This window comes from Scophthalmus maximus, chromosome 18, assembly GCF_022379125.1.
Source record: "Scophthalmus maximus strain ysfricsl-2021 chromosome 18, ASM2237912v1, whole genome shotgun sequence".
NCBI classification, from domain to species: Eukaryota; Metazoa; Chordata; class Actinopteri; order Pleuronectiformes; family Scophthalmidae; genus Scophthalmus; species Scophthalmus maximus.
The window spans coordinates 5,365,382-5,379,054 of NC_061532.1; the positions used below are offsets into that span (position 1 = coordinate 5,365,382).

At 48.5% G+C, this 13,673-nt stretch overlaps 1 protein-coding gene across 1 annotated transcript; it reads right to left on the reverse strand.

Moving 5' to 3' along the window:
* Positions 1 to 1,008: 1,008 nt before the first annotated feature.
* Positions 1,009 to 13,337, reverse strand: ism2b (isthmin 2b). The gene is made up of 6 exons (XM_035618423.2): positions 12,485 to 13,337; positions 7,979 to 8,230; positions 6,953 to 7,289; positions 5,228 to 5,365; positions 5,035 to 5,103; positions 1,009 to 4,820 (listed from the first exon to the last, which is right to left on the reverse strand). Exons 1-6 carry the CDS (start codon positions 12,593 to 12,595, stop codon positions 4,303 to 4,305), a joined length of 1,425 nt encoding a protein of 474 aa, XP_035474316.1. The 5' UTR covers positions 12,596 to 13,337; the 3' UTR covers positions 1,009 to 4,302.
* Between the last annotated feature and the right edge of the window lie 336 nt (positions 13,338 to 13,673).

Sequence of the window (13,673 nt, forward strand, 5' to 3'; positions counted from 1 at the left end):
GCTTCCTTGCTGAGAGCTACAGTGGATAGGGTTGATAATCCTCTCGTGTCTAGCTTTGCACAAAGACTGGGAATAGGGAAACAGCTCGCCTCGCGCCATCCCATGTTAACAGTTCTGACTGAACCTCCAAAACTCGTAGGTAGGAACTGTTTTCTGGGAGGGGGGCTGCTGTCTATTTTCTTTAACAGTACAAAAGTCACAACGCATTGCTGATCACACTGACCCGACACTTTCATTTAAAAAAATATCTATTCATTTGAGAAGTTCACAACATATTGAGAAAACGGGAAAGTAAGATTTAGATGTGTACAAAGAATCAAAGTGCCGAATCAAGAGTGTCTAGGAAAATCACAGGCCCTGGAGGGTACGAATATTGGACCAGAGACCACTTTTCAATAAAGGCTGGGTAGTCATATAGTCATGGATTTCAAAAAGAACTGCATGAAATGGAACGTTAATACCAAACACAGCCCCCTGGGGGGCGGGGGGGGGGGGGGGGGGGGGGGGGGGGGGGGGGGGGGGGGGGGGTCACGATTGACAGCCGAGACAGGCAGGTGTACCGGCGGGACCTCGATACCGTTGCGCAGGCGTCGCTGCTGTGCGTTCACCCGCCACGAGAATCGGACATATTTTGGCTTCAATCTTGTACAGTGGTAGGAAGTGGAGACGTGTTGGATTGCTTTAACATAACTCTCTTATTTGCTCATGTTTTGTCACAAGAAAGCTTCAAACCTTTGGAGTATGTGAAGGAGAAATCTGTGTGTCCTGGTCCATTGGCTGTCTTCATATTACCCTGTTACTACAAACAAGGAAGTGACATCTGCACTTTACCTGACTTGCGGGAGAGGAAAGGTATGGAAAAGTTTGGTCAGACAATAAATAGTATAACTACTTGGTTGGATTGTAAGGAATTTAGGTCGACAGTACTACGCCATGCTTGGCTCCACTACACAGTAGAATAAAGAAAGCGAGAGTGGAAAAAGAAACAACACATTCAAAAAAGCCTGATGAATGCAAGGTTTTTATATATATATTCCGTCAGCATAATTGCAACAACATTCTTATAGAGCACTGCAGTACAACGTAAAATGAAACACACACTTTATGTTGCTGTATGAAGTGATGCGAGGCATGTGGTTTCCCTTTTGATACGGGTGCCTTCATTTTTTTTTTTCTCAGTCGGATTAGTGCACCATGTTGAGTATAGTCATTTTAAAAGCTTCAGCAAACTTAAAAAAAAGAGAGAGCAGACAAATAAATACTGTACAACACCATATATGTAATACTAGATTCAGAAATCACAAAAAGATTCATGCTTTTTCTCGACAGAGCGCTTGACGTGTGCACTTTCACGGAACAACGCAGCGTAATCGGTGACAAATGAAAGGAAACAGCTTTTTTCTTAAAGACATTTCCTCATTTGGTGTCAAGTGATGGATGTTGATAATGTATAACACTAGCCTGGTGTAGCCACACTAATATGTGTATTAGTCTGGGCCCTGTCGGTTCATTTCCGGTTTCCAAGAGGCGTGTTACCAACGGACGCAGACCAAAAGTGCCTCGGGACGCGATTGGACAAACCTACGACCAGCGAGGGCGACGATTCGCGTGACGTCTGTTGAGCGACGCGAAAATGTCAACAGACCAGAGCGTGTGGGAGAAATTATAAAATATCGGATAAGTCAAACGCTCGTTCATCAACCAATCTTGGTTGATTACAAAAGCCGCTTCTCTCTGCCCAACGTTATAAACCCCGGGCCATTATCAGATAATCGGTTGTGATTGGGCCGGCAAGATTTCTGCCGGTGGGAAATCACTTTCCATTGGAGGGGATCCAGACCAAATTCAAATGAGCCCCCCAGAATTCCGTCTGGGTCCCAGGCCAGTATAACACCAGCGGAGATCTGACGACAGCAAAGGTCATAACATATATACGATTCACACCGCGATCCCACTCGAACCACTTATCGCCCTCCATACTCATTTTCTGAAAGCATCTGCGCTCGTAAGCTTTTCCCTATAATTTGTCACCATTTGTTGTGTATGATTTAGATAAAGTGCCTTCCTTTACAATTGTCGATTCCAAAATGTAAATGGGTGTCTGCATGTACACATCTGGAAGCAGAATTCCTGACAAAAAAAATAAAAAAGGTTGGAAGCAACCATCCGTAAATTCCGATGGGATAGAAAGGGCCATTCCTGTCGTTTGAAGGTACTCAGGTACGGTAAGTGGGTTTAACATGTAAGATCCCCGTCACTGACAGCGATCTACATCTACAATGCTAAAACTATTATTATTATGGTTACACGCCAGCTCCTTTACTCCTTTGTGCTATACCTAATGGTGAAGGACTGAATTGTTTCCCACAAGGTCCGTGTTGCCTTCACCAATATTCCGTCAGCCAGGAGAAGGGGCACTAACTGCATGACCTCTGGGGAATGTTTATTTGAGTAGGAATGACCTTTCTATCCAGTCCAGTTCTGTACATAAACCCAAAGACCCTAAGCCAACAGCTTGAACTGCAGTGACACCTCTCCACCTCACTCAGTGCCTCAACGGCCACAACAACAAAGTTGTGAGGGGCGTAATTGCTTTTTTTATAAACTGCATAAAAGCATTATCTCTTCACCACTTCCAATCTGGAGTACACACAAACATACACACGCTAACCGCTACCAATCTTTACCCCCATCCACTTTGTACAAAGTCCAATAGTGCTCCGCCGCAGAGGTAAAGGAACGAATTCATTTATCATGGTCAGTTAGTCCCCCTGAGAACATTGTAGAGACACGTCTATGAGCACAATCTACTCAGTGTAGAACTGCCCCCCCCCCCCCCATATTTGCACCGAAGAGACTTAGGAGGCTGGATTTACACAGGCACCAACAGTCTGATTTTTAACTCTTTGGCACCCAGATCATGTATTTTTTTTTTCCTGGCTGACAAAACATTTGAAAATCAAATGTGCCGTATCATTATTCATCATGAATGCCTATGGGCTATATTCATAATGCTCAAGCTCCACGAAGCAACCGAATTTATTGTTTCGTCATTTCTATTTTTCGTGTCCCAAAGGATTAGCTGAAACGTACATTGCATGTGAATGCATCTGGCATCTTTTGGGTGGTCTATGATTGTCCCATCCCTCTTACTCTTTTCAAACTTGAAAAATGATATATTGTAGCAGCATAGTTGGGATGTTCGCCTGTTGGACTATGATTGAGTGTGTTGCATCAAAACAGCCCGTATTCATATTCTGTATTCATCTACACCTGGCATCAAAAGGTGCTATGGGTGATCAGATTGCAACCGGAAAGTTTTTGACCACTAGAAAGTGTTAGTGTGATCCGATTGGCCACACCATTGCAATTGACGAATGTAAATGTGCCATTGTGTAGTCAATCCACATACAACAACTATGTGGACAGAAGTAACCAATGGCACGTGACTGGTGCATACCAGCAGCTGGGCAGCCAGTAGCCATTAAAACACATGAAGCAGGCCTCCCTCTTCTCAGTCACCGGCTACGGACTTAATTCAGGAAGAGAGAGACCAGTTGTCAAAGATGGCGTCTGCCCCTGCTTCGTAAAGCAAGCAAACGCAATAATGCAGCTTCGCGAATGGCTGCCATCTTTGATCTCTTGGACCCGCACGAAAGGGAGGAGTGATCAGAGCTCAAACGGACCTCAGAGACACATGTTAAGACCAAATGCAATCTGGTTCAAATCATATCTAGATACAATGAGGACACGAGATGCCTCTCAATGCCAGGTGTCAATGGAGTCATACGTTTTCCGAAGGTAAAACCTAGGAGAGGCATGATCGGGATGTTTACCATATGTTGCTATGGTCAATCACCAGCACTCCAGGACAACGTCAAAAAAAAAAGCATCAGGTAGACATCATGCTTACACGCACCCGGGGGAGTGGACTGAATACAAAGAGAGAGACAGAGAGAGCTTGATGTCATGCCAGATGTGTAACAGGTTGGCAGGCGATGGGAGAACACTGCATTTTTTCTTTTTTCCATTCATGAAATTCAGTTCAGTTCAGTATAGCCTGTTGTCAGGACACGGTGCCAAATCCTAACTTGAGACAGCCACACTTCTCCATCATTCCTAAAACCCCACAAATCGTCCAGTCGCAAACGTGCATTTCCTCTGAGTCATCAATGCCTGATTAACGGCCGACGGGGGGTTGACATGTGATATTTCATGACTTGTACGGTAGACAGCCACCGCTCAAATTAGGATTGGGCCCTCTGACTCTCTGAGTGAAGTTGTACTTTTGGCTGTGGCCCCTCAGTACTCCCTGGCCTGTTCCAGTTCGTTCATGAACACGTCTTCATGGGGGTTCTCCGCGCAGCGCAGCCCATTGTTGGGCGGGCGCACCGCATGGAAGCGACTCCAGTCCCCCTTGCACAGGATCCAAGGCAGCACGTCCACCTTGAAGTGCAGCTCCGGCGAGAACTCGGTGCTGATCAGGTTCGGCGTGCCTGCGCCCTTCCCCCGCGTGATCAGCCGCCCGCGATCGTCGTAGCAACAGTGCTGCGCGGCGAGGGTGGACAGGTCGCCGGAGAGCGCCGAGCGGATGCAGCTGCGCGCCGACGGCTTGTAGATGTCCAGGCGCTCCTTGGAGCCGCTGGCATCGCGCCAGCGGAACGGCCTGCCGCGAGTCTCATCGTAGACGCTGACTACGGTGTACCCCACTTCCGAGGGGTAGGAGCAGGGGCAGCTGGGCAGCTCGGACAGCACCTGGTGGAGGTACCTCTGCAGGAACTCACTCTTACAGCTGAGCCACTTCTCACAGCTGTCCACGTCTGGTGGAGTGAAGACAACAATACAGCGTCAAATATTGTGTTGGGAGCATGAACAGGTGCTGATAAGTCCTATGTCTGGCATCCCTTCCTTTGTGACAGCATATCAGTGGACAAGTAGATACTATCAAATAAAGGTATATGTATAGATCTGACTGAGGATGCGCTGTGAAATTGTTGACTGAACAGGTTGCAACTCCTCATAAGTTGAGCTCACCTGTCCCGTAAGGCTCGGTGCCATTCTCCATCTCGAAAGGAAAAGGTTCCACCACAGTGTTGACATCACCTATGAAGATGGAGAGCGGTACATCAGCTACAGATTTTTTTAAAAAACGGCTGGAACATTAGAATGACAAGAAACACAACATTAAGTATTATATTTATACTTAAAATGGACTGGTTAGTCTCACCGGGGCAAGGCTCCAGGTCACACTTGGAGGCTTCTGTCAGAGTGCAAGAGTAGCCACAGGACTTGGTCCTCTTCCTCTCGCCGTGTCCACACGTCACTGAACAGGGGGACCAGGCGGTCCACTCATCCGTCTCCTTCTCTGTAGGAAGGAACATTTCCAGTGAAAAGCAAAGCAACAAGCTGATCGCGACGGGTTCGTTTTGTGTTGGAGTGAGCTCCGCGTGGCTGATCCACAATATGCTTTTGAAAGTTTCCGTCGCGTCTCCGTCCGTTTACCGGCGGCCTAACCTTTTCCCATGCAAAGCCATATTCTTTTGAAGAAAGCTCCAGTGAAATTAGAGAGCGAGATGCTGCGGCTGCGGCTGTCCGCCTCCGCACCACGCTTCCTTGTGGCGTTAATAAGACTGAAAACAAGTCGTTCTTGATTAAAGGCGAGGTGGGTGCAGAAATACTAGCCTGGGTGTAGCGAGCACCCAAATTTGACTTTCTGTGGGCGCTGCCAGCTCGCCATGTGGCCACGCGAGAATACGGTCCCAGGAGAGTCTTAATTACAGAAGAGGCGGAGGCGGGCGGCCTTGATTTATGTTCACGCAGTCTTTAGATGTGACCACTTAATTGGCATTGTTGCCCGTTGCTGGCTCGTCTGCAGGCGCAACACTTGAAACTTGAGAGAGAGTCGACGTTTTGGCAGAGGGAGACGTTACGGAGTAAAAATGTCTCAGGTCTGCAGACACCGAATTTTGAGGTCACGCTACAACAGCAGAGGTTTGTACAGCTACAACAACCTTCGAAAACCAAAAGACTTTTTGTTGGGGGACAGCTTTAGGCTCGCACGTGATTGTGTGCGAGCCTACAGTAGGACTCATACATTGGTCTGTCTTCTTTCCCTTTCTTTTACCATGTGCACCTACTGTACTCTCTCTCTCTCTCTCTCTCACTCTCATTATTTACTATTTTTACCACAGAATTAATGGTCTGTGAAAACTGAGACAACATATTTTCCCACCAGAAGAAGGCAGAACTAAGAGGGGGGAGGGAGATAGGAGTAAAAGTTATGCAGGGCCCTGAAAGCCCCCCAAAATTCTTGAACTGGCTCAAAAGGCCGAGCCGCTGAGCGCAGCGAGGGCCGCCAGGGTCTGAGGGGGTGGGGGTGGTGGTTGGGGGGGGGGGGGGGGCACAGGGTCCCGGGGAAGGATGAAAGGGCCGCGGCCGAATGGCCCCTGTCATTCTGAGTTCCCAATCTGCCCTCTAATTGTCCACAAGCAGAGCGCTGTTTTGTCCCAGGGAACATTGCCGGCCTCACGCTGCCATTAGCAGGCGCATCTGACCCATCTTCAAAGCGCAGGGCCTCGGCGACCAGCACGACCAGTGTCGACTTCAAAGTGCCCGTAACCCACAATGTCCTGATGGTCGAGTGCTCATGCTGCCTCGCATGCTGGCATCATTTAGTTCTCCCTGACCGTGAGGACGGTTATGGTGCAGCTTCCCCGAAGCCACCCCGTGGTTCTCCCTCGCCTCTGCTCTACACTCTCACTTTCTGCCTCCCCTTCCAGACAATTCACATTATCTCCATCTCTATTTTTCATAAATTAAATCAGTAATTGCGCCCCCCCCCCCTTTGATACAATCAAAAGGATTCATTGTGATATTTTTCAGACCATAATTTGACTGATGGGAGTCATACTGTATCTAAAAAAACTTGCGCGAGTGAGCGTGTGTCACTTACCATAGTAGCTCTGCATTGGATCCCAGCCTTCGTTCCAGCGAGTGTCCCAGTCTCCGCCCACTCCGCTGGGTAAGGGCTCCTCGCTGCCATAATCCAGGGAGTAATCGTCCTCCTCCTCCTCTTCGCCAGTTTCCTCCATGCCCGACCGGCTGTTGCTGTCCTCGCCAAAGTCGGCGTCGGTGTAACTCCAGAACAGGGGCCAGACAAGCTTCTTGCCGCCGAGCCAGTCGACGGTGGAAGAGGGGGAGGAGGAGGAGGAGGAGGGCAGCCAGTCTTTTTCCTTGGCCAGGTCCATCTCCACCTCCATCTGAGGGTCGTCCACCACCTCAATGGTCACCTATGTAGAAGAGGAAAAAGGAGCGGGGTCACTGATCTGTCTGATGCTGCCGTTTGAATTCTTGCTTTTATTCCAACGACGTGTCATTAAGCAACGACAGCGCCGTCAATATACTTTCGGGGCAGCTTTAGCGTTCGACTCGCAAGCGCTTCGAGAAATCAACCATCTCGAATCTGCAGAGGAGTGTTTTAGCAGGCGAATCCAAGTCAGCCAGCCAGACGTAAGCACGAGCGTTCAGCCAACCAAACGGTGCTCTCAGGGAGAGAATTTGAGCATTTATTCTGGATAACTACCTCTCATTACCTCAACGTGACTCATCCTAGATGCTGCAGGGCTTCCAAGGGCCCTGTTTTTTTAAGCTGATGTGAAGACCAGGCTGTTACGGGGAGACTTTTGGTAACTGTTGTGAACTTGATGTCACGGTTCGGAAAAAAAGAAACTGGATAATTGGAAAATGCTTTCATTTGTCTCTGTTAAGCAAATGCTTGGTGTAAAAGATGTCAGTCAAAGAACTGGCTGGTCTCTCAAATGACCAGCCGGTCCCATCTAGAGTAAAACAGACGTGATTGACAGCTAGTACCGTCCAATGGGTGCACGGTCGCAGGTGTAGGTGGACGAGCAGTGGACGAGCACTCAGTCAAGAAGTCCAAATACAGGGCCGTATGACAGTCCTCACGCCACACACTCACCTGTATGTTGGGGTTCTGCGAGTTGATGTCAGCGTTGGCCAGGTCGGGAAAGTTCTGGAGATCCAGGATGAAGGGTTGGGTCTCCTCCTCGGGCTCCGGCTGCGGAAGAACCCCGACGGAGCGGTGCTGGGGGTGCGACCACCTCCTCTGGTGGCTGTGAGGCCCGGGCAGCAGACTCTGCACCTGGTTCTGCTGCTCCAAAGTCTCGGGGATGTATTGGACCCCACCGCCGTGAACGGGGTGACCGTGGCCCTGGTGGAGAGCACGAATCGAGACGTTTAGGACAAGTTTCTCTGAATCAGAAAACAGAAAATCTGGATTCAAAATGATTCACCACCTTGCAATAATGCAAAGAACATGAGCCGCTGAGAAAGAGCATAACGCAGTCACGGATGCACGGTGGCTATTTGAATGCTATTGACAACAACAAAAAAATCCGTCATTTGTGCTTACTCACTGAGGTGTACGAAACAACAAGTGCTCTGTTTACAGGAAGAAACCTTGAAACCGTCTACCACCTCACGGCTTGGTCAGCAATTCCAAAAAGCCCCCGAGGCATCCAACTGCACGGCCAAGTGACCAACCCGCCTCCGTTCATTTTCATTCGCTCCTCTTTCCCACCGGCAGTCATGGCATCCAGGCATGGGACAAAGAGGGGCCTGTGCCAGAGGGATCCTCTTTTAGCTTTAATGAGAGGGCCTGGGAGGCGTGGGACCCCTGGGCCCGGTGCGAGTGTGTCTGAACCTGCTGCGCTGCCGCCACTATGGCCACCACTTCATCTGACCCCGCAGGTTTTTAAAGTTAGTAAGCGGGAAGGCCGGGAAAAGTCGAGCTCTGGGATTACTGGTGAATAATGGTGTTATTATTATGTAATGATGGAATGTTTCTGGAATATGGTCGCTGGAATTGGACTTTCTGGTTGGTCTGGTTCTCCAGGGTGTGTGTTTTGTGTGTCTGTTTTACTTCTAATAGGACACATCTCTCTTTCACTCCTAACACCGGTAAAAATCCAAAACCTAACCAAACTCTTTATGCACCCCGCGCTGCCGTCCACTCCGTATTATCCCCAACGCACTTAAGTGGCATAAATGTACGATTTGCACAGGACCTTGAGTTTGGACCCAGGCCAGCTCGTGGTCTGCTCGGAGCAAACTGGTGGCAGTTAGAGGGGCTAAAGAGGAGAAGAAACGTCTGAATTAATGACCAGTCGGTGGATGATTTATAGTTATGGCCTCTGGAGCGGGGAGTACTTTTCACTGACTGCTTGCGATTGTCCCATAAAGAAGTTATGTGGTCGCTCAAATCCGCGCATGTGAACACAGAATGCCTGTTTAGAGGAGAAGCCCATCAAGCATGATAAATGATGGATGCAGAGTTGGCCCCCGCCCCAGATATCTGTAAACTGGTGGTGACAAGTAGATAAGCCTTTTTTTTGTCTTTTTTCGGGGGGCCGGGTTAGCCTTTCTCTTTGTAATTTAACCCAGCGTTTGTTGCAGTGGTGTGCAGAAATATTACGTATATTTAAAATAAATCCAAATGGACCATTTACAAAAGGAATTTGCGCCAATAGAAAATACTAAATATTGTAAATTGTACTTTAAAATAATGGTCATGTAAATCTTGAGTGAGAAGATGGAGAAACAGTCATGTAATCAATTAGCCGATCAAGAGAAAAACTAATGGCAACTATTCTGATAATTGATGGTTAATTGTTTAATTGTTCAAGTGAATTTTTGTGAACAAGACGTTTCCAGTTAAACAGTTTCCCTGTTTCTTATCATCAGCTTTGAAATTTGGACTATTAGAGATGTCACCTTGGGAGCTCTGGCAAACCCACTATTCTCTGATATTCCACACTGTAGACTAAAAGACTAATTGATTATTCGTCATATAATTAAATATTGAAAATAATCTTTAAAGCAGTTCTTAAAACTTGCATATTGGTTAGTTGGTCAGTTCATCAGCTAGTGGGTTTTTGATCCACAAATTAGTTTGCTGCCTTAAAAGGTGAATTCTTTGTGCATTGTCCACGTTAAAAACGTCCATTTGTTTTCATAGTAATGCATTGAAACTTTTTTTTTGACTGCCTCCACCCCCAATCTAGCACATTACTTTTGGAATATATGTTGAAAACAAATTCGACAAATGATCCTCTGTGTCAGTGGAGCAAGTAATAAAGGCTTCATCTTCTCTGTCACGTTACACCTGATTTCCAGTGTCTGATAACATAACAACACACTCCGGCATGATGCTCCATTTGACCTTGTTACTTGCCTGTTATGAGCGTGAGCACAGTGACCATACACACACCTTACACTTTAACACACACACACACACTCACTCACACACACACACACACACACACACACACACACACACACACACACACACACACACAAAAGACCAAGTCCAGAGATCATGAGAGGCCACATACTTTCACACCCTCCTCATCTGGTCTTGTTACACATCTGGATCCTGTATTCTTTCACCCTGTATATCACTCTCTCCTCCTCCTCCTCCTTCCCCTCCTCCTCTCTTCCTCCCCCCCTCGTTCCCTCTGATCCCGCTCTCTTCCTCTCGGTAGTGGGGTCGCTCGGATCAAAGGCCCCGGTGGGCGACGGCACGCAGCGCGTTTTACTGGGGAACTATATGGATGCAGCGGGGGACCTCAGACTGGCGTGGAGACCGCTGCTCTCCGCAGAGACACACCGATGACAAATCCAGCCCTTTCTGGCAAAGCGCTGTGTCCCCCTTTCAAGTGGCTGAATAGAATGGATCCATTTTGAGCAACTGTCATCGCCACTCGCTGACGGTGACACACATTCAGGTTTTCGGGAGGAGGAGAGGACGGGAGACTGGATGGGCGCAGCGGGGGCTGAGGTGAGGGGTTGCGAGTGGGATCTGGTGGATTTTTTTGCGGGGCAGGCTGGGAAGGCAGACGGTGTGGCGGGCCTGATTTATGTGCCAGCACATATCAAAGGCCCATGCACTTGGCCGTTTCCAAACCATTACAGAAGAACAATAAACCATGACCACCCTTTGATCGCCGCCTCTCGCAAAATGGAAACGGGACAACAAATGCATGCCTGGTGTAATCGGGGTGAGGTTGCGGAGGTTAGGATGGGAGGTGAGGGGAGGGGGGGGGGGTACAAAACAGACAGGGCAAACAGGTCCCAATATTTGGGAAAGAGGCCACATCAACACAAACTCCTCCTCCTCCTCCTTCTTCTTCACAGAGAGATGGGGGTAAAATCCACAAACAGGAAATTCCACATTAACACAATAACGAACCAATGTAAACAATCAGTAGAGTGACACTTGACCCCCGGCTCCAGTGTGGGAGACGCCGAGGGGTTTCGCCTTATTCTGGTTACATAAGCATCTCGTTACTGGGCCTCCCCTGCTCCTTCCCTCGTCCTCCAATCTCCCCCGTCTCCCTCCACCTCCACCTCCACCTCTCCCAGACACGCATCCAGCAGGTCACAGGCGAAGGCACACAGTCGCCAACTTGCAGCCTTTTGGTGACTGACAAGAACAATCTCCACAAGGCCCAGTGAGATTGGATTCCCCCCCGCCCCCCCTCGGTAATCGCTCCCTTCTCGCTTTTCCCTCTTGGTCTCTCTTCTTCTTCTTCTTCTTTTTTTTGTTGTTGTTGTTGCTTTGACATCAATCAGACAGACGATGAGAGAGAGAGAGACCCAATAGGGCATCCGTGGGAGGCCACACAAGAAGGAGAGGGTTCAAAGGCAAAAGACTGAACCCTGACACAAACACACACAAACAGACTTTGATATCCAAATATGTCCATGTGTAACACAAACATTCCCTACAGACACACACACACTCCACACTGAACACTGTGTGTGTGTGTAGGGAGTTCAGATTTATTATAGCAGGATGTATGCCTGCCGAGTGACGGCGAAGTTTACTATACATGGAGAGAACAAAAGGAACGAAGGAAAGCAACAGTCACTCATCCGCTCACTTTGAATCGCTTGATCGAAACTGATGGCTTAACAATTGTTTATACAGATTTGAACAAACTTAAGTTTATAATGGACCAGTGGAGCATGTGTCGAAAATGACAAAAGAATGCTATGGATTATAACATTAATGTTCCCAAATGAACTTAGTTGTCGGAGTGTTTTGAACGGAATAACAAATAATACAACTAATATTCGATATTTTTGTGTGTATTAAAACTATGCACACAGTTTTAATGTGTCAATCTCTTGTTTTTATTTTACTTCAGTGTTTGTGGGATATTGCAATGCCACATGTGTAGGTTGTTTAAAGGCACCGTGTCAATGAATGGGACAGACACACGAGCGCACACACACGTGGAAAGACATTTTACAACTGTTTACACCTGGGACAGGTGTGAGTTTAGGAGTCGCAGCTTTGTTGGAGACTTGTTGCAGCACTTTCTGAGCCATCAACAACAACAACAACAACAACAACAACAACAACAGGGCAAATGAAAAACTGTCCGAGGGGGGAACTCACCTTGTGGGGAACATTCCTGTGTCTGGTCGGAAAGCCCGTGCCCAGGCTGAGGAGAAGCACTGACCAGAGCGCGAGCAGCGTCTGGAATCTCCCCGCGAGCTCCGGACGCATGATCTCCGAGGCGAAGCTTCCTGCGAAGGGTTTTGGGGAAAAAAAGAAAAGAAAAGAAAAATACTTCGGATGCTTTTTCTCAAACTACCCTCTCGTTTTGGATGACCGCTCCCCTGCGCTCGTCGGCAACTTTGGCCGAGGACCGACGAAGTTCCGGCGTGGAAAGTGTTGCACTTTACGCAGATGCGCACCGGCGTCGAGCGGTGTGCCGCGCGCTGTCCATAATGTGGCACCGGCGCCCCGCGCACCAACTTGTCAGTCCGTGTGGCGGCGCGGTTCGAGCTCAGCGCTGCTGCTGCTGCTGCTGCTGCTGCTGCTCCCCTTCCCCAGACAAGCCGCGGCCGGGGGAGCTTTTAAAGTACCCAGAGAACGAGTGGCGCGAACCCGCGCAGGAATCTCTCTCTGCCCGTCCGCACCGGCGCTCGCTCATTCGACTACTCGACAGTGTGAGTCATTCCCCCCGCGTCGTGGGTGGGTGGGTGGATGTTTTCCTCCGATGCGCTGACATCTGGAGCTCGTAGTAGGCTGCGCCTTTTTGCAAAAGCTATCTGTCTGATGCGCTAATCCATCATCCAGCGGAGGTTCATCCACCGGTTCGACTGCGCGCGCGCGCGCATGTGTGTGTGTGTGAGTGTGTGTGTGTGTGTGTGTGAGTGTGTGTGTATGAGTGAGTGTGAGTGTGAATGTGAGTGTGTGTGTGTGTGTGTGTGTGCCGCCCAGCTAACCGGGCTCGGTAAACTTGCCTCTTTACGCATTACGCACGCACTCTGCCGACGGGGCTGGGATGCTCACTACTCACAACTGTGTGGAGGGGGGGGGGGGGGGGGGGGGGGGCACTGGGTTCCTTGATAAGCATATGACCTACAACAGTACAAATAAAAAAGGGTTCATTTTTGAAATTTCAAATATTAAAGTCTTTTCCTAAAAAACCTATTGATTAAAATGTGTGGGTATGTGATAGGTGGGATTCCACATGTGTACTTGTTCCCCTCCCGTTTCTTTAAACAAATACGATTTATTATTATTTATATAGATATATTCTTTGGTATGACGAGTGTGTTTTAATTCGTTCATTGAT

Coding starts and splice junctions, on each gene's coding strand:
- ism2b (XM_035618423.2), bottom strand. CDS start 12,595: ATGCGTCCGGAGCTCGCGGGGAGATTCCAGACGCTGCTCGCGCTCTGG. Junction 8,231..12,484: donor ACAGGAATGTTCCCCACAAG/GTGAGTTCCCCC, acceptor GCTCTCCACCAG/GGCCACGGTCACCCCGTTCA. Junction 4,821..5,034: donor CACCGAGCCTTACGGGACAG/GTGAGCTCAACT, acceptor TCACTCCACCAG/ACGTGGACAGCTGTGAGAAG.